This window comes from Pseudoliparis swirei, chromosome 16, assembly GCF_029220125.1.
Source record: "Pseudoliparis swirei isolate HS2019 ecotype Mariana Trench chromosome 16, NWPU_hadal_v1, whole genome shotgun sequence".
NCBI lineage: Eukaryota > Metazoa > Chordata > Actinopteri > Perciformes > Liparidae > Pseudoliparis > Pseudoliparis swirei.
The window spans coordinates 24,290,248-24,311,173 of record NC_079403.1 but is presented as its reverse complement, the minus strand read 5'-3'; the positions used below and the strand labels follow the sequence as shown (position 1 = coordinate 24,311,173).

Sequence of the window (20,926 nt, the reverse complement as noted above, 5' to 3'; positions counted from 1 at the left end):
ACAGGAGGATTACATGTGGACTCTTAAATATTACATCTCTCATCTAAAGCTGTGTTAGTCAATTTAATATCAGACAATCACATTGATTTATTTTGGGACGATATCTGACCTTTTGTCCTCAGTCTGACATGGAGTCCATGCGGGTCTGTGCATTGACTTTGAATGCAAAAACCATCCCCAGTTGTGCCATTATTAATTCATCCAGACTCTTACAAATCAGATTGAAGAGCGCTGTTTGTTTTTTAATAAAGCACAATGTTTTTCAGTATTTACATACTAAAGAAAAAAGAAAAAGCACATTTTGTTCACTTGAATCTTTTTTAATTGCACTTTTTGTTTAATTTATCTTCAGTTTGTGGGTAAAAACTGCTCCTTAAGACACTGGATTGTTTCCACAGTAAAGCATATTGGTTGTCACACATTCAGTATTCTCAGCTAAAGTTACTTCATCTGAGGCTTTTTAAAACTACGTCTCGCTTTTTTATTTCATGTTCGTGCATTTTTTTAAAGGCTGAAGTTACTGAATTGTTTTCTTTGTTGCATTAACTTATAATAATAATAATAATTTAAACTTATATAGCGCTTTTCTAAATACACCAATTTCCTGAAGATGCACTTTTTGGTTTATAATTGAGTGTAAAAGGTAATATTTGTCATTATTATTGTTCGTGCATACGTGTGATATTAAAAAAGTCAAGAAACCTTTAGGACTTATTGAGAAAAACTGATTTAATAACAAAGGATCTAGTCGGCCTGTTCGCGAAGAGATCCGGTAGGTGGCGGTAATGCGACATATCGGTTGGCCGGCTTCCGTACAAACACCAACGAAGAAGATGAAGACTCCCAGAATGTCTGGAGAAAGCGAGCTAGCTAAACCAAACCGTCCCTCGGTCGTCTTGTCGGAAACATGGCGACGTTCAGTAAATATGTGACGGCGAAAAACTCCTCCATAGCGGGCGGTATGTTGCTGGTTTTATACTTACTGAAACGTAGAAGACGGACGAACCACAAAGAAGGGTAAGTAGCCGTTGCTGTTGCCTTGAAAGTCAGAAAACGCAGCTGTCAGGTGAGTTTGTAACGGCTATTTGGGATGCTAAGTGTTAGCTGCTAGCTCCCCATTCTGACAGGTGACTGCGACCTGCCGGTGGGACAAGGTTCACTTCACTCCCTTTTATTTTATGTGAGAATACAGCTTCCTCTCTACGCAGTAAGCACTGATCCGACCATCACTGCACGTACACATGATGTTACACTACGTGTGTCTAGCTGTAAAACACTCCAATGAAAGTCAGATTTGTTTAACTTTGGCTAAATTGGGTAACGCTACATTTCTTTATATTAATATAATGATGAGTTCTGTCTTTTGTGTTGAGCTGTTTTCAAAGTTCCTATCTCTGATCACTCTAAAAGTGATTAATTGGAGAGAATAGATGAACAAAACTCAACTTTATTAAAGGCTGGTTGAAGTGTATTTCTTATCAGCAAGTAATTATGTTTCCTTAAAATATTACTCTAAATTGGTTCAGATTGACAGTAAGCCACTTGTCAATCTGGCGTTAACTAATTGACGATAACATAATAAACTAGAACGGGCACTCGGTAGAGCGCATACCTTCGCATATCACAAGATTGGGCATTGAATTATGAACATGTTGGCATTAGTTGCATGCCACTTGGATGAAAATTGACCGCGCTATGGTAAAAAGAAGATTGTGACCTTTTCATGGCCTTGACCTTTGACCCGATCGATCCCAAAATCTAATCAAATGGTCCCCGGATAATAACCAATCATCCCACTAAATTTAATGCGATTCGGTTTAATACTTTTTGAGTTATGCGAGTAACACGCATACAAATAAATAAATAAATACACGGCGATCAAAACATAACCTTCCACATTTTCAATGCGAATGTAATAAAATAATGAGTCGTGTCTAAATGCAATGACAACAGGTGTAATAACAGGAATGTACCCGGAGGTAAGATGACCCTGACCCTCAGGCCTGTTATCTGGAAACTATTTGGAACGGCTTAACTTTCAAAAACACCAGTTTATGGTCCATTTATTCAGATTATTGTGGTTTTGGTATAATGGCCAATGTTTATTTCCCCTGTTATTTGACTGAAATCAAATCTGGGGCGATATTATTATATTTTCAAAAGTGTTGCGGAGAGTTACGCAACTCTTGTCAATCTGTCTTGTGTGGAATCAATTATATGAATGTATAAAAGAAAGTCTAAATGTGTGAATGTGTACATGAATCTGTAAATGTGTGCATAGTTGTTTGTGTCTGGAAAAATAATTAAAGCTGGAAATGCTCATCAGCGACAGTCTGATGTAATTGTTCTTTCTTTGCAGTCGTAAAGGAGCCTCAGATAAAGCACTGAACACTGTAGTAAGTAAATGTTTCTTCTTCATACGTCTATAAAGTTTCCATAAAATGTGTTGTGTATATTAAGTTAGCTGTAGTTTGATCCTTTCCTTACGTCTCATCCTTCAGAAAGATGGCAAAAAAGACCACGCAGTGGTGGACGGTGAGTTCGTCCACCAAATCCTCCAGATCGTGCGGATCATGGTGCCTCAATTCTTCTGCAAAGAGGTAAGACGTTGACCTCACCTGGGCACCGCGGGAGGCTTGTTTGCGGATTTCATTTCCATTTCCCTAATTAAAACCAGAGAGCTCAATTTGGAATAAAGTATCATTTCTACATACATTGAAAATGTGGAAGGTTATGTTTTGATCGCCGTGTATTTATTTATTTATTTATTTGTATGCGTGTTACTCGCATAACTTAAAAAGTATTGAACCGAATAGCATTAAATTTGGTGGGATGATTGGTTAGTATCCGGGGACCATTTGATTAGAGTTTGGGATCGATTGGGTCAAAGGTCAAGGTCAAGGTCATGACAAGGTCAACATCTTTTTACCATAGCGCGGTCAATTTTTATCCAAGTGGCATGCAACTAATGCCAAAATGTTCATAATTCAATGCCCAATCTTGTGATATGCGAAGGTATGCGCTCTACCGATTGCCCATTCTAGTTCCTAAATGTTTTAAAGTCTGTCTTGGTTTCTAAATTGAATATTCTAAACACCCAAATACTTAATTGTGTTTACAGCCCTAGCCAGATTATAATCTCTAATACCGAATGGAATTGGGATCTGGATCACAAAATATATCTAGGGGTGAAGATCCAAGAATAAATAACACACTTTATGTCAGCAAATACAGGAAGACAGAAGTAGATGGAATTAAATTCTAATTTTCCAAGTTTTTATTTTCAAAATACTCACTTTGCAAACATTAAAATCATCATAGAAGATCTATGCACCAAAAACATAGAACACACATTATGCCAACGAAAACTGTTCGATGTTGAAAAAATAAAGAGAAACAACTATAAGGGAACTCCAGGAAAGAAAAGCCGGTATTTACTGAAGTTCAATATTCTTCATAATTGCTTTTAATTGGGGTTCATTTATTTTTGGGCTTCCATTAAAAAAAATCCACACATATTAAAACTAAATTCTGAATATTACTTTCTTTTTTTTAAGTACCTTAAACCACACACTCATCTATATCACTGATATCATACATTTATATATTTTTAATGGAAATAATCACCTTTCAGTTCAGGAAACTACATTTTAATACATTAGGAAGAAGTGAAGATTTTATATATTCTTTCTTTATCTCAAATGTCGATGTTTGTATTTTTAATGACATTTTCACTGATGGTTCATTCACTAATAGATGACTGTGAACTGCTGCTCCGATGTCACAGCGTGCAATAGTTGTACAAACAGCCTTTGCCACAGATACATCATAGTCAAAGTCAGTCAGTTTTATTTGTCAATTTTCCATATGTGCAAACATACAGAAGATCGAAATTGCGTTTCTCTTCTGTCCAACATAAAGTGAATTGTGCAACATATAGACAACATAGAGTGCAAAAATAGTAAAAAACATGTGAACATATAGACAACATAAAGTGCAAAAATAGTAAAAAACATGTAAACATATAGACAACATAAATTGTGCTAGCAGCATTCAGACATGTGAGTCTGAGAGAGGACGGAGTGGGAGGATGGGGAGAGTTCAGCTTCCTGACAGCCTGGTGGATGAAGCTGTTGGACAGCCTGGCGGTGTGAGCCCGGAGGCTCCGGTACCTCCTCCCAGAGGGCAGGAGGCTGAAGAGACCGTGTGAGGGGTGGCAGGGGTCACTCACAATCGAGGTCGCTTTGCGGGTGAGGCGGGTGTTGTATATGGGCTCCATAACCCTGGAACATCCCGTGTATCCCGTCAATGTGTTCGATGTGAGCCCAGGCAGCGTGATAAGAGCTGTAATGATCTGCAGTGTTTTACGGCCTCGGCTAACTCTTCCCTGTTTCCACTGCAGACCGGCTACCTCCTCTTGATCGCCGCCATGCTGGTGACCAGAACCTACTGCGACGTCTGGATGATCCAGAACGGCACCATGATCGAAAGGTCAGAGCGACTCTGATTGGTTAAAGCATAACATCTAAAGTTAACATGTTAGGACTAAACACATATTGGGGGTTTAATAAGTCAGTCAGTCCTTTAATGATAAATAATTCACCAACTGGCTGACAAGATGAGTATTTGGACTGTGACAGATTTTACACGACTGCGATGGATTTGAAATAAAACGACCCGTGTGGTTGAAGTGTAGACGTTTATTTCTATGGATATGACAAACTACGGCGTTAACTGTTTAGGAATAACTGGCTGTGGTGAGATACTGTGTGTGTTTGTTTACATGCTACAGCCAAGACACACTTCTATACAAACATTGGCCACCATACAGCCCAAAGCCAATTGCCCGAATACTTCTGAACATGTAAAGATGGCTGTAATTCCTAAAGGGTTAATGCAATAGTTTTGTTATATCCGTTGAACTAAAGCTGCATGTTTACACTTTAATTACATATTTACATCATATTTGGGAGATGTGAGCTCCCGGGACAGGGATGTCGTATGTGTACAGATTGTAAAGCCGCACTTCTGACCCTGAATCTTTAAATGTGCCAAGAGGAAGAGGCTTGTTGTTGAAGATGAACACAAGTCTTTGTTATACCTGATTTACATACGTGTCTCTGCCAACTCGTCTTCATCCAGACGGCTCGTGTAAAAAGGATGCATTGTGTTCACAGATACCGATGTTTCTGCAGCCTTGTAGAGAGTGATGAGTGTGTTCTGATTCTCCACAGCGGTATCATAAGCAGAGACCTCGGTCTCTTCAAGAAGCACTTTTATTCCTACATATCAGTCATACCCGGGGTAACCGTCACCGCCGGGTTCTCAGAGACGTGGCAACACTAACTCCGCCCCTTTAACAGCTTTAGTGCTCTTGCATCATACAGTCTGAGCCGTAACGCTGACAAGTGTGTTTCATAATAGTGTTTGCATAGCTCACATTAACTTTAAAACATTCGCACATGGAATTCCATTCGAATTTGTTTTTTTATTTCACTGAAATGTGATGTTAAATGAAGTTATACTCGTATTGGTGGGAGAGATATCTCAGGAATGATCTAATTTCTGTCCAATTAGACAACGAAACGTCAACAACGACAATTCTTCATATTTAACTAGTATAGTTTATAATGGGAGGAACCCTCCTTTGCTGTAAAAATATATATAAGACCTTTCTATGAATACATTTGGAGTTTTAAATATGATTTAAATAAAACAAAAATTAAATGTATAATCGAGAAAAACCCAACGACATTTTTTATTTTTTGTTTTACTATTTCTTTTGTCGTATTTCGTCATTGTAACTTCACTAGTTCAGGAGTAACGGGGACTTTTCTCAGGTCTCCGTCCACGATCATCATCTTTTCTGTAATAGTCCCTCGTCTAAAGTCTGGAGAACCTTTTCATGTTTACTATGGACCGCTTTACTTTAGAAATATTATTTTTACCATCGTATTTAATGCCGCAATGATAGAACGATAAGAAAAACAAATATATAAGAACTAGAACGGGCACTCGGTAGAGCGCATACCTTCGCCGCATCACTTTTTTGGTACCTTTTCTTGACCTTGACCTTTGACCCGATCGATACCAAAATCGAATCAAATGGTCCCCAGATAATAACCAATCATCCCACAAAATTTAATGCGATTCGGTTTTATACTTTTTGAGTTATGCGAATAACACACATACAAATAAATAAATACGCAGCGATCAAAACATAACCTTCCACATTCAATGTGAAGGTAATAATCCACACGTGTCCAACGTTTAAACTATCCTGAACATAATTTGAGTGATATTCCTGTTTCTGACTGTCTACTCATCTTTCTGCACGTTGTGGGTTTCAGTGCGATTATCGGTCGCTCGACAAAAGATTTCAAGGCCACCTTGTTCAGCTTTATCAAATTCATGCCACTTGTAAGTGTTTGCTTTACATTTTTAGTTTATTTTTTGTTGACTCTGTATGATCTCTAATCGCTCTTCACGCTCTTGTTTTATTGTCGCTTCATTCTTCAGTTCAGACGAGATACGACAAACACTCACTTCCTGTTTTCTACTCTGTCATTCTACTAATTCCTTGATGATGATTAATTTTTTCTTCTTCATTGAATCATTTCATGCACTCGCAGAACAATTTACGGCATGGTTATTAAATTCATTTATAATATGAGCTTTTCATGTTTGAAAAAAGAGAGAAACAACACACACATGACGAGCAGTTTATATTTATTTAAGTTTACCAACATCCAAATATGTTTTTGAAGGATATTTCTTTTATTTTGTTATATAAATTTGCAGATTTCTATTAAAACAAAGAATATTTGTGCACGCAAAGTAAATTTTTCCATCTTATATTTGCTATGATAACACCGATATTTTTGTGCATTGACAAATATTTATATATAATGTATTGACTATTAGAAAAACATCGATTCTCTCCTTCCTGCTTCTTTAAGTTTGTTTTGATCTTGTAAAATCATCCTAAATATTCCTCTTTTGCATGTTCTCTTCATTCCCTTTCCTCTGCTTCTATTTAAACTAAATCAACCATCGTGAAGCCGTGTTGCCGACGAGAAGAGACGGATATTCACGTTTTATTTATTCATCCTCGCAGATCGCCTTGGTGAACAACTTCCTGAAGTTGGGTCTCTTCGAGCTGAAGCTGAGGTTCCGTGAGCGGCTCACGAAGAACCTGTACGACCAGTACCTGCAGTGAGTACCTGCTGACCGTCGGTCTCTGACTTCATGTTTCAAAGAAGAGGAAGCGGCTGCTTTCTCTCAATATGAGGACACAAACATCTAGGAAAGTAAAGTAAAAGACGTTATTAGTACTTGTTTAATCCGTTCCGTGTGTAAGTACTCCAAGGGGACACAAGGTTTGTATCCATATGTTTGATTTATTCATATTTGTGAGTCACGAGCTCCATTTCGATCCAGTGGAAGTAGAGATATTATGTCGCTAAATGAAAACTATGCAAAATAATCTTTAAAAAAAGAACCTGTCAGACCAAAAAGTGTCAATAAACTAACACAATGCAGTTTCATCCATCATCTTATTATCCTGATGGATGATGAAGTGGTGGTACCTGACGACCTACACTGCATTTAAATATGTTAACGTCTTCAGATTTAATCTGATGGGGAGAAACACAAGACACTTTAAGATTAAAATAATATAGTGATCAAAAGACATGATTGTAAAATGTCTGAATCAGTAATAATGTGTTAAAATAGATAATTGTTTAATTGTTATACATCTATCTGGATCCATAGCATCCACTACTTCAACATATGTAATACATGTAAACACTAAAATCATGTGAAAACACATTTAGATTATACGCAGTGGAAAAGAAACACATTCTAACATATAATCAGCAATATTATAGGTATTGTAAAAAGATGATTTGGGATGACTTGACACATTTGAATGTGAGGGCACAAACGTTTTGTTTTTGTCTTCAACCCTTTGGGGTTCATTGGCCTCAGACCTTCAGCCGGGAGCTGACCTCCGACCCTTTGGGAGGCCCAAATCTGCTAAATACATAAACGTCCTATAGTAACCGAGTATATATCCTAATACTTTGCTCTCTACGTCACAAACTCTCAAAAGGAAACCACGAGGAGGCGACGCGTCGAGTGTTTCCTGTTTTTTTTAGCGCTCCCTGTGTCTTCTGGGTCTTTTAGAGGTTTCACCTACTACAAAATGGGAAACCTGGACAACCGGATAGCCAACGCAGACCAGCTGCTCACACAGGACGTGGAGAAGTTCTGCAACAGTGTGGTGGACCTCTACTCCAACCTCAGCAAGGTACCACAGGCTTTCAGATGCATGATGTGTGAGTCTTTGCCGTGGAATGAACTTTAGAGATTACCCTTTCTTCGTGACGCGCTCCTCCCGGGGTTCACAGCTCAGGCTCATCCTGCGACGCCTCGGCAGTGAACGGCCACCGGCGTGCAGCTGGGGAGCACGTTAGAATGCTTTTCAGCTATTTTTCATCAAATTTAACTCTCGCAGGGTAGTCGAGATATTCCCAGAGGCTCATTTGAATGATTTATAGGTGACATGGGTTACTGCCTGCCCAGAAACCCTAAACCTTAAAGTTCAAGAAGACAGAGAATCTACAGGACATATGTTAGGATGGGTCGTGGCAGGAGGCTTCAGAACCAGCTGGGTCCGATGGACCCTGAGAGACGGGAAGTCACAGAGACTCTGGGGAGGAAGCAGAGTTAGTAATGTGTGATGGAGAGATGAAAATTCATCCATAAAAAGAGGAGAGAGAGAGAGAGAGATTTGTGTGTAACTCTGTCTCGTGTGTGTCCTTCAGCCGCTGCTGGACATCGCTCTGTACACCTTTAAGCTGACCAGTGCCATCGGTGCTCAGGTAAGGTGCGGTGAAGCAGGAAATGCTGCTTTTCAAACCGACCACCACTTCCTGTAGCCACTGTGCGGCGCTAGACAACATGCGTCGACACTGACGTCCCGTTGCCAGTAGGGGGCGCTACGATTTATTGACAAATGGCCGCTAGTTGGGGCAGATTCGAGCAAATTCAGAGGAGTTACATGAACTTGTTTAATGGAAATTCACCGACAGTGGCCGCCACATCAAGGCTACGCTGTTTTTGATAACTTTAAATCACAAAATGTGTCAACTTTAAAGTCTCAATCTGTTTTCACACTTTTCTTAATCTTAAAAACAACTCTAGGGGGCACTGTAGAGCCATCTTGTATACCTAAATGTGAGACCCGTAAAAAGTTTTTGGGTAGTTTGGGATATGAAAAAGCCCCAAAAAAGCCAATTTATCTGCAGAATACTCAACGTGACCGTTTCAACAGGGCCTTCGCTAAAAATTATTTATTAATTTGGCAAATTTCCGACATTTGAAACTATCAAGACCTTTTAAAGTTCATCAATGATCCTCTCTTACCGTCTTACCAGCTGGACACATTGAAATCAGCAGAAACCTTTTTTAAGCTTTTTATAACTGTATAAAAACTCAATTTCATATGTGAAATGTTTCTGATAAAGTTTTCAGATATTTTACTTGTGTAAAAAAGGCCAGTAAATGAGCCTGTGTGGCCCCAGAGACGCTGGAAATAATGTTTCCCTCCAAAAAACAATATAAAAAAACACCAGAACTAAAAGTGTCAGAATCTATAATGATAATAAAAGTAGAACCGGCTGCGTCTAAAGTCTGGATGTCTGAGTTTGGGGATCAGTGGATTGACAAAATGCGGCTGGACTCCAATCGACTGATGCAGATCCTACTCTGGTTGTGAAAGCCAATAAACAGGAAGTGAATTGACTGTGTGTCCCCCCCCCCCCCCCCCAGGGCCCGGGCGCCATGATGAGCTACCTTGTGATCTCGGGACTCATCCTCACCCGACTGAGGAGGCCCATCGGCAAGATGACGGTCATGGAGCAGCGGTACGAGGGCGAGTACCGCTTCGTCAACTCTCGCCTCATCACCAACAGGTAAACGCTTCGTCGGCGCGCTCCAAAGATAATAAACCGCATCGCGGGACACGTGTTCACCACAACGCTGCTCTGGTGTGTTTGGTTTATTTAGTGAGGAGATCGCATTCTACAATGGAAACCTCAGGGAAAAGCAGACCATCTACGCCACCTTCAAGAAACTGGTGGGTAACGGTTGTGAATGAAAGTCTCCAATGGGACTCTAGCATGTGTCGGTTGCACCTGTAGCGCTTCCTGTTCTGGTTCTCTGGAGTTCACCGTCACTACAGCAACTGAGGAGTGAGCAAGGTTCACTGTCAACCAGAGGGCCGCACCACGACAACAACATACCCATGAGGTCTAGTTATCTGAACTCATAAACCATAACAACCGAAATCAAACCCCACGGTGGTAACTCGCCTCCGGTGTTCTCAATATTGCCGTATACACTACCGTTCAAAAGTTTCAATTTCATGTTTTCCATTAAAAAATAACTTATTCATCAAATGAGTCGCAAAATGAAAAGAAAATCTAGTCAAGACGTCGACGAGGTTAGAAATAATGATTTTTTTATTGTAAATATTAATGCTGTTCTTCTTGTGGCTCAAAGGAAGGCCAGTTTTATAGCTTCTCTCAGCAGCATAACTGTTTTCAGCTGTGCTCACATAAAAAGGGTTTAAGTGTTTTTTACCCCTCCGTTAGTCTTCTAAGGCGATAACACAATGTACCATTAGAACACTGAAGATGGGCCTCTACACACCTCTGTAGAGACTTCATTAGACACCAGAGAATAGTCATTTACACATTAACTATGTAGAGAGAGTATTTATGATTTATTTGATGTTATCTTCATTTAAAAAAACAGAGCTTCACTTTGAAAAATAAGGAAATTTCCACGTTTTTTTTTCTTTTTCTAAGTGACCCCAAACTTTTGAACGGTAGTGTACATGACTCTGGTGTTTGCAGCTTATGACCAATAACAGACATTTCTACTGTCAACATATTTCACACATGAAGAGAACTCTAAGAAACGCCTATGAGGAAGTTAAAAGACTAGAAGTAACGCGGGGGCAGTTTGCCAAACAGAAGAATAACTTATGCAGACTGAGCCCCGTGTGGAGTTAAACCAGGGATTCCCAAAGTGTGGTGCGCGCACCCCTGGGGGTGCGCGAGCTGTCTCTAGGGTGCGCGAGAGGAAAAATGTAATGGTGGTCTAATGGTGTAATAATTAAGATACGTTGATCGTGGTCGCCGCAGAGCTCCGACGCCGGTCTGCACCCCGTCTGCACCCCGTCAGCAATCCTTCTCGCACTAGCACCCCGTCAACAACTCTTCTCGGAATTGGGGGTGCGTGAACCCGGTCGGGATGTAGAAGGGGGTGCGTGGCCTAAAAAGTTTGGGAACCCCTGAGTTAAACTATATCTGACTGTATATTGGTAAAACAAACGGATGTCGTCCTAACTTCAGAACATGTGTATTTGTGTCTTCCAGGTGGACCACCTGCATCACTTCATCTTCTTTCGCTTCTCTATGGGATTTGTGGACAGCGTCATCGCCAAGTGTAAGTAGATGGATAAATAGATATATAGATATTTATATTGTGTGTATGTATATATATTAGTGCTGTGAAAAATAACGTGTTAATTAAATTACAGGATTAACTAGTTTTGTTTTTTTAACGCATTTAACGCATGCGCAGAATGAGCTTCCAATCCGTCTGTTGTTGGTCGTCTCTCCAGCAGCGTGTCATTCTGTCTCTACGTGTCACGTTAACACGACTCCGATCTCCGTCTCGCGCGCCGCAGAGCTCGGATGCCGGCGTGTGCGCGCACATCGGGACGAAAAAAAAGTCACTTGTACCCCCCCCCCCCCTGTGATTAACCTGATTAAAAATGTTCATCGTTTCACAGCCCTAATATATATATATTTATATATATATATATATATTTGGAACTATATAAATAAATAAAAAATACCCAAATATTAATTAAATGCTGTATTTTCACCGTACCCTCTCGCAACTGGATCCGTGATAATTAAAGGTGTGAATTATGTATGCCCAATTAATATTTCTATTTGATATGAATGACATGTTTCATTCTAGTGAGGCTCGTGTTAAATATAGAACATGTTGAATACGTATAACATGTGATTTCACAATTTGATTTCATGCATGAAGAGTGGGGTTAAAACAACCCGACTGAAAATCTAATCCTTAACTCCAGGTAGTAAACAAGACGTTTCTGTTTTTTAAAAGGATATCAAATTGTGTAGCTTAAAATCCTCGCCTCGGACCTCATGATAGGAACGTTGTAGATTCAGTGTTTAATACAAGTCGTAGAATGTATGTGAGAACCATGTTGATGGAATTAGTCCTGATCCAAAACATGGATTGTATGTTTATTATATGTTGATTATATGTTAATTATGTGTCCACGTGTTTCTGTGCAGACCTGGCCACCGTGGTGGGCTACATTGTGGTCAGCCGGCCCTTCCTCACCCCGTCACACCCCCGACACCTGCACAGCACGCAGTCTGACCTGCTGGAGGTCAGACACACACACACACACACACACACACACACGTGGGTGGCAAAATACAACTCGAAAAGCGTTCCTGTGTTTGACCTTTGACGTCAGTTTTGTCATTGAATGTAATGGATGAATGTCCAGCCTGCATATCGGCATAGATAAATCCATTGTTTTGTTTCCTAAAATAAAATGTAAAAACAATATTTTTAAATCAACAATAAAAATAAAATGACAACAAAACATATTTTTGACGGGTTCATTCGGCCCGCTTGTCGGTGCACACAGCCGCATACACAGAGCCATCCGGTAGATTTGACAATAATAAACACGTCCAACTCTAATGCTGCCGTCTTAATATGAAGTGAAGTGCTCTGCCGGGGCTCCTGGGTTGGACTAACGGACCCGTGTGCCCGCAGGACTACTACCAGAGCGGGAGGATGCTCCTCAGGATGTCTCAGGCGTTGGGCCGGATCGTACTGGCCGGCCGGGAGATGACCCGTCTCTCAGGGTGAGTGGTCCAGAGGGAGGAATCAGAACCTGGAGAAACTCAAAAATATTATTTTCACGGCCTTTTCATTCATTTAGTTTTAAGTGTTTTTATTTTATTTTCAGCCTGCATTCTGAACTCGTGCGCACACGATCAGTAATTTATTGACGATAAACGTTGTGAATCATCATCTTGTGGCGGTTAACGTGAAATGTGCTGAAGGCAGACGGAGCGCTCGACACTACGTTAGCTAACCGCTTAACGGCGTGAAACTCACTGCTGGTGAAACTTCTTTATTTTCTTTCTTTCGGGGAATGAACATGAACCCAAACCTTTTAAATGGTCTCCACCTTGTCACCACCGTGAGAGAGTTAGCCTCATCCGGGTCCATTAAAACTATTAAACTTTATATGAAATGCGCATCCGTCCGTAACATCTGTAGCCGTACCGTCAAGTTTGTAGTTTAACATAAAATAAAGGTGCGCTTCTTTTTAACATTTCAAAATAAAAGTCTGATTTAAATCTCAGAGGAAGTAGATTAAAATGTCTATAAAATGATTAAAACAATAGAATATAAAAAGGCATACATCAAAACCAATAAAGCAGATACAAAAAAAGGCAATCGACACACAACAATAAACCTTTAACTCTCCTGTTACCTTTACATTTACTAACATATTTTACCCTCGGGGTCAATTTGACCCCAGCAATTAAAACCTCCAGAAAATTATTAGAATTAATATTGTTTCCCAAGTTTAACTGTGAGGTACTTTATGTTTGTTTGTTGACTACCTAAATAGCCCTTTAAATAAATAATAAAGTTGATATTTCTTATATATTTGACACAGTGAAAAACAGCCTGGGTTCAAATTGACCCCAAGGAACACAAACATTGAATGGGGTCAAATTGACCCTAAGGTAACAGGAGGGTTAAAGCCTTTAAAGGGTTATTTACAAACAGAATGTAGAGCTGCCTCAGACATCGAGGATCGACTCTTCACATTTCAATCGGCCGACGCTTTTAAAGCGACTTGCAATTCAGGGTTAAGTGTCTTGCTCAAGGGCCTGCGACACGAGCGGGGAATCGCACCGCAGACCGATCACCCACAGTCGCCTCGGCTCCTGGTTCCGATCCGTGTCATGTCGGGTCGAACTAAGACCAGAATCGATGAAATCCTCCAGACCTCCGGTGACATGACGGCAGCGCGAGGGACAGGATGGCGTCTCTGTTCCGTCTCCCTCGACACACAGTCGTTCTGCGTTGGAGGCGAGATGCAAACACACTTCATCCTGTGAACGTTTGCCTCCGTGGACCGTGAGACGGATGAAGTGCAGTGTTTGTTGTTGTTTACATGCCTCCTTCCCGCCTGTCGTCAACAGATTCACGTCTCGCATCACAGAACTCATGAAGGTTCTGAAGGAGCTGAACGCCGGAAAATACGAACGCACCATGGTGACCCAGCAGAAGAAAGGTATGACGCAACAGGGATGACGCAACAGAGATAATGCAACAGGGATGATGCAACAGAGATGATGCAACAGGGATGATGCAACAGGGATGATGCAACAGGGATGATGCAACAGGGATGATGCAACAAGTGATGCAACAGATAATGCAACAAAGATTATGCAACAGATTATGCAACAGGTGATGCAACAGAGATGATGCAACAGGGATGATACAATAGAGATGATGCAACAGATAATGCAACAGAGATAATGCAACAGAGATGATCCAACAGAAATCATGCAACAGATAATGCAACAGAAATCAGGCAACAGATAATGCAACAGATGATGCAACAGAAATCAGGCAACAGAGATGATGCAATATAAATGAGTTGTTATCTCGATAACTGGAGCTGACTTTTGGTTTTATTTATTTCACTTTTATATTCTGACTTCAGAGAAGATGGTGCTTGTTCCTGGGAGCGGTCGCGTGATCAACAGAGACAACATCATCAAGTGCGTCTCTCATTAGATATTCTTTAGCATGTATAGTTTTTTGTTGCACGGGTTGAAAGCAACTTTTTAAATTGTTTTCTTCCAGATTTGAACACGTGCCCCTATCAACGCCCAACGGAGACGTGTTGATCAAAGACCTCACCTTCGAGGTGACGACTCAGCGTTTATTGCATCACAAATCCAGACCGTGAATTGGTTTGAACATATTGAGTTGAGTGCGACCCCGTCTGATGGTGTTGTTGTGTTGTTGCTCTGCAGGTGAGGTCCGGCACCAACGTTCTGGTGTGCGGCCCAAACGGCTGTGGGAAGAGCTCCTTGTTCAGGGTGCTCGGAGAGGTGAGGCGCTACCTGAGGGATGTGGGCTGTAACGGGTTGTGCGTCTGTTGTGCGTCTTGTTCTTTGGTATTAAACAAAGTAAATGTCTCTGTTTCTGGAAGCTGTGGCCTCTGTTTGGAGGAAGCCTGACGAAGCCTGAGAGGGGGAAGCTCTTCTATGTTCCACAGGTAGGGTTACCTGTCTGTGCTCTAGCTCACACGCACGTCGATACAAACCATGCACACGCTCTACCGGTAGAACAACGCCATTTATCCAGTTTTTATTGAAATGTGCACAGTTTAATTGTTGCCGCTGACCTTTGACCCGTGTCGGGTGATTCACTGGAGCTGAAGTGGAACGTGGGGGATGTGCTCCACAAGTTGAATGAGCGCTGATGGTTCTCGTGTTTCTCGTAGCGGCCGTACATGACGCTCGGCTCGCTGAGGGACCAGGTCATCTACCCCGACACGCACGAGCAGCAGCAGAGGAAGGGCATCTCTGACCAGGTGAGACACACTCCTGTGTGTGTTTCTCTGTGTGGTGTGTGTGTGTGTGTCTCTCTCTGTGTGTGTTTGTCTCTGTGTGGTGTGTGTGTCTCCCTCTCTCTCTGTGTGTGTGTCTGTGTGGTATGTGTGTGTCTCTGTGTGTGTGTGTGTTTGTCTGTGGTGTGTGTGTGTCTCTCTGTGTGGTGTGTGTGTCTCCCTCTCTCTCTGTGTGTGTGTGTCTCTGTGTGGTGTGTGTGTGTGTGTGTCTCTCTCTCTGTGTGTGTTTGTCTCTGTGTGGTGTGTTTGTCTGTGTGGTGTGTGTGTGTCTCTCTCTCTCTGTGTGTTTGTCTGTGTGGTATGTGTGTGTCTCTCTGTGTGTGTGTGTGTTTGTCTGTGGTGTGTGTGTGTCTCTGTGTGTTTGTCTGTGTGGTGTGTGTGTGTCTCTCTGTGTGTGTGTTTGTCTCTGTGTGGTGTGTGTGTGTGTCTCTCTGTGTGTGTTTGTCTGTGTGGTGTGTGTGTGTGTCTCTGTGTGGTGTGTGTGTGTCTCTGTGTGGTGTGTGTGTGTGTCTCTGTGTGTTTGTCTGTGTAGTGTGTGTGTGTTTGTCTGTGTAGTGTGTGTGTGTCTCTCTGTGTGTGTGTGTGTGTGTGTGTGTGTGTGTGTTCGTACCGCCCTGAGAAGAAAATATTACATTTGCATCATTTGTTCACGAGCCTTTTCATTCATTGAGTTGAAAGTATTTTTATTAAAAAATGTCAGCTTTCATTTATAGCTTTCTTGACTGCGTTAACGAACAGAATATATATATATATATTTATACTTATTTTTATATTTATTTATATACAGGACTGTCTCAGAAAATTAGAATATTGTGATAAAGTTCTTTATTTTCTGTAATGCAATTAAAAAAACAAAAATGTCATGCATTCTGGATTCATTACAAATCAACTGAAATATTGCAAGCCTTTTATTCTTTTAATATTGCTGATTATGGCTTACAGCTTAAGAAAACTCTAAAATCCTATCTCATAAAATTTGAATATTTCCTCAGACCAAGTAAAAAAAAAGATTTATAACAGCAAAACAAAATCAAACATTTGAAAATGTGTTTCCAGGTGTTTCGAGTTAATTAGACAATTCAAATGATTTGTTTAATACCCTACTAGTATACTTTTTCATGATATTCTAATATTTAGAAATAGGATATTTGAGTTTTCTTAAGCTGTAAGCCATAATCAGCAATATTAAAAGAATAAAAGGCTTGCAATATTTCAGTTTATTTGTAATGAATCCAGAATGCATGACATTTTTGTTTTTTTAATTGCATTACAGAAAATAAAGAACTTTATCACAATATTCTAATTTTCTGAGACAGTCCTGTATATAATTATAAATATATATATATATGTATGTATATATATCAATGTGGTGTGTTTCTAATCCCGTTCCTCGTGTCCAGGTGTTGAAGGAGTACCTGGACAACGTGCAGCTGGGTCACATCCTGGAGCGCGAGGCCACCTGGGACTCGGTCCAGGACTGGATGGATGTCCTGAGTGGAGGAGAGAAGCAGAGGATGGCGGTGAGTCGCCACAGGTCACGACCTCCGGGTCAGAGGATCCCGTTGGCTCGGAGGACTACTGGACGTGTTGTTTAGTAACGACGACGTTGTTGTTGTTTGTGTACCAGATGGCCCGTCTGTTCTACCACAAGCCCCAGTTTGCCATCCTGGACGAGTGCACCAGCGCCGTGAGCGTAGATGTGGAGGACTTCATCTACAGCCACTGCAGGACGGTACGTCTAATGTGTGTCCAAACATGTCTAAACACATGTATAAACACATGTTCTCCATGTATAAACATGTGTTTATACATGGAGAACATGTGTTTATATGTGTTATACATGTCTAACACATGTCTAACATGTGTTATACGTGTCTAACACGTGTTTATACATGTCTTATATGTGTTTATATAAGTGTTAGACATGTCTAACATGTTTAGACACGTGTTATATGTGTCTTAACACGTGTCTAAACATGTCTAACATGCGTTATCCGTGTTTCTAAGCCGTCCTGTGTGTCCTCTGATCCTCAGGTGGGCATCACCTTGTTCACCGTGTCCCACAGGAAGTCTCTGTGGAAGCACCACGAGGTAAACGTCACATGATCATCATGAACATGTGTCACGCTACAGGACACGTCTTTAAATGAATGAACATAAACTCTTCAGGGACTCAGCAGACTGACATGCACACGTCTGACTTTATTCCTCTGTCTGTAGTTTTATCTGCACATGGACGGGAGAGGAAACTACGAGTTCAAGCCCATCACGGAGGAGACGGTGGAGTTTGGATCATAACCGATGAAACCACCACCGGTCCACTGACGGTTTGCACTGGAGAAGTCATAGAAATTAATGTTTTTAATCATGTGTTTTCTTTGTTTTCTGTTATTTAAAACATCACTTTTGAGTCCAGTCTAATCATGAATCTATTCAGATTGTTAAAAAACAAAATCATGTTATTTATATTGCCAACTTTCAGTGAAGGTGGAAATATACAACCTTGTTTTAATCATCTCTACTATTAATGTAGAGATACGCCAGATACCGCAGAATAACAGCTCTTCTCTTGTGGTGACATCGTACGAGTTATGAGGAGGACGGGTGGGTAAAATATCATTTTTGGCTCTTTTTAAAGAGGACAAAGGGTCATAAAAGCTTCGTAGATTAAGAACAACTAATATCCTGACATCATAAAACAAAGGGACCATAACAATGAGTCATAAATCCACACAGGGAAGGTTTAAGACGTCTGGTTGGAAGGTTTTGAGGGAAGAGTTTTGAAAATATGGACTCAGAAAGAGAAAGAAAAACCATTCGGAAACCCCCAGTGTCATGTACTGGTGAGCTGAGGGCTCCCCCTGGTGGTGAACATGTGTATTACCACCAGTGTCATGTACTCGTGAGCTGATGGCTCCCCCTGGCGGTGAACATGTGTATTACCACCAGTGTCATGTACTCGTGAGCTGATGGCTCCCCCTGGCGGTGAACATGTGTATTACCACCAGTGTCATGTACTGGTGAGCTGAGGGCTCCCCCTGGTGGTGAACATGAGTATGACCACCAGTGTCATGTACTCGGGAGCTGAGGGCTCCCCCTGGGGGTGAACATGTGTATTACCACCAGTGTCATGTACTCGTAAGCTGAGGGCTCCCCCTGGTGGTGAACATGTGTATTACCACCAGTGTCATGTACTCGTGAGCTGAGTGCTCCCCCTGGTGGTGAACATGAGTATTACCACCAGTGTCATGTACTCGTGAGCTGAGCGCTGCCCCTGGTGGTGAACATGTGTATTACTCGGCTCTTTTAAACATTCCACCTGCAACATGTGCGAAATGAGATTTGAGCTTTTCTATATTTTGTGATTTCGGCTCTATTGACCAAACTGTTGTGGAGGTTCTGATCTTTATGAATTCTGAGCAGCAGCAGGCGCTCACATGAAGCATGTCGACCCCGTCTCACTTTTGAGTCAAAAGGCTCCACCAATGGACTTTGAGAGAACGCGTGGCTTCGTGCAGCAGCGCTGAGCGTTAATCCAACGAGTCAGAGGCGGGTTATGATTTTATTGAATAAACACGAGGAGCTCTAACGAAGAGGAAACACCTCCGAGTCGTTTCTCTCTCAATTCTAACGGTTATTAAAAGTATTCACTACACATCAGCGTTTCTCTTCTAAAGGTTCTCTGAGATTAAAGCTGTAATATTTGACTTTCTGTTGACCTGCAGTTTGAAACGATGACATCTGATTGGTTTTTAAAGGTCACATGCTTGTTGGCCAGCTGGGGTTCAACTGACTTGTTCATGATTCCTGAAATTGTATTTCAAAGGGCAATTTGTAATTATCAGTCATTTTTCTTATCCCGTTTTTTTTTTTAAAGTTAGAATTATGTCGATAACTAATTTTTACACGAGCTCCATGAAGCTAAGGACTGGGTCTAACGTGTGATGATAACCACTGGAACATTAATATGTCGACTCCGCCGCTCTCTGACGGTGAACATGTACAGAAGCAGTTTTGGGAATAGCTAATAAAGCTGTAATGACCTCACTCTGCATTAAAATAACATCCTCAAGATATCTTCTTTCTTCGTGTGTGTGAAATATCCGATCATTAGTCAGTCGCTTCATAACGTCATTGTTTATAAATAAACATTCTCCACGAGCTGGAATTCATGTTCATTGTTATTAAAGAATAACTAATTTCAATTCAGTTGATTTTGTTTCGCCCAATGTTAAGAATTTTCCTGAGAGGGCTTCACAATCTACACACGACATCCCTGACCTTTGACCTCACATTGGATCAAAAAAAACCTCCAGGAGAAAAGAGGAGGATTCTATGGAAGCTCGTTCCCGCCACTGAGAGAAAATGTGTATCCTGTAAGTCAAAATAATGAGAAAGTATCTTATTATAATGACTTACTGTCATTATTATGAGATAGTATCTCATAATAATGATAGTAAGTCATAATAATGAGATACGTTCTCATTATTTTGACTTACTATCATTTTTGACTTAATATCTCATAATGAGATAGTATCTTATTATTTTGACAAATCATTATTATGAGAAGTCAAAATAATGAGATACTATCTTATTATTTTGGCTTACTATCATTATTATGAGATAGTAAGTTGAAATAATGAGATAATATCTTATTATAATAAGATACTATCATTATTTTTGACTTACTATCATTATTTTGACTTAATATCTTATGAGATATTAAGTCAAAATAATGAGATATTATCTTATTATTTTTGACATTATTATGAGAAGTCAAAATAATGAGATACTATCTTGTTATTTTGGCTTACTGTCATTATTATGAGATAGTAAGTCGAAATAATGACTTACTATCTATCTCAGGCGGAGCAATATTTACTCATGTGTAATACTCATAGGAAGAGCCACTAAATATGGGGGGTCAGCATTAATACGTAATTGTAACCTTTTCCTTTCATATATTATATATTTTAACTAACTGCACTTTGTCTTCATAACATATAAATATTAAATATACACTTTTATTAATCCCCAAGGGGAAATTAGTTCTCTGCATTTAACCCATCCTAAGTTATTAAGGAGCAGTGGGCTGCAGTGATGCGCCCGGGAAGCAACTGGGGGTTC

The 20,926-nt window shown here is 40.6% G+C and overlaps 1 protein-coding gene across 1 annotated transcript; it reads left to right on the top strand.

Moving 5' to 3' along the window:
• Positions 1–872: 872 nt before the first annotated feature.
• abcd3a (ATP-binding cassette, sub-family D (ALD), member 3a) lies at positions 873–20,004 on the top strand. Its single transcript, XM_056434001.1, has 23 exons — positions 873–1,017; positions 2,360–2,396; positions 2,502–2,600; positions 4,403–4,491; positions 6,351–6,420; positions 7,118–7,215; positions 8,191–8,314; positions 8,832–8,888; positions 9,838–9,980; positions 10,075–10,144; positions 11,451–11,520; positions 12,411–12,508; positions 12,907–12,998; positions 14,358–14,449; positions 14,885–14,942; positions 15,028–15,091; positions 15,201–15,278; positions 15,380–15,445; positions 15,674–15,763; positions 17,200–17,319; positions 17,427–17,531; positions 17,834–17,890; positions 18,020–20,004. The coding sequence occupies exons 1-23, from the start codon at positions 908–910 to the stop codon at positions 18,095–18,097; spliced, it is 1,965 nt and encodes a 654-aa protein (XP_056289976.1). The 5' UTR covers positions 873–907; the 3' UTR covers positions 18,098–20,004.
• The last annotated feature ends 922 nt before the right edge of the window (positions 20,005–20,926 follow it).

Bases quoted from the DNA above. Each gene is read 5' to 3' on its own strand.
- abcd3a (XM_056434001.1), top strand. From the start codon at position 908: ATGGCGACGTTCAGTAAATATGTGACGGCGAAAAACTCCTCCATAGCG. The intron at 7,216-8,190 runs GTGAGTACCTGC...TGGGTCTTTTAG, and splicing joins CTGTACGACCAGTACCTGCA to AGGTTTCACCTACTACAAAA. The intron at 17,532-17,833 runs GTACGTCTAATG...TCTGATCCTCAG, and splicing joins TCTACAGCCACTGCAGGACG to GTGGGCATCACCTTGTTCAC.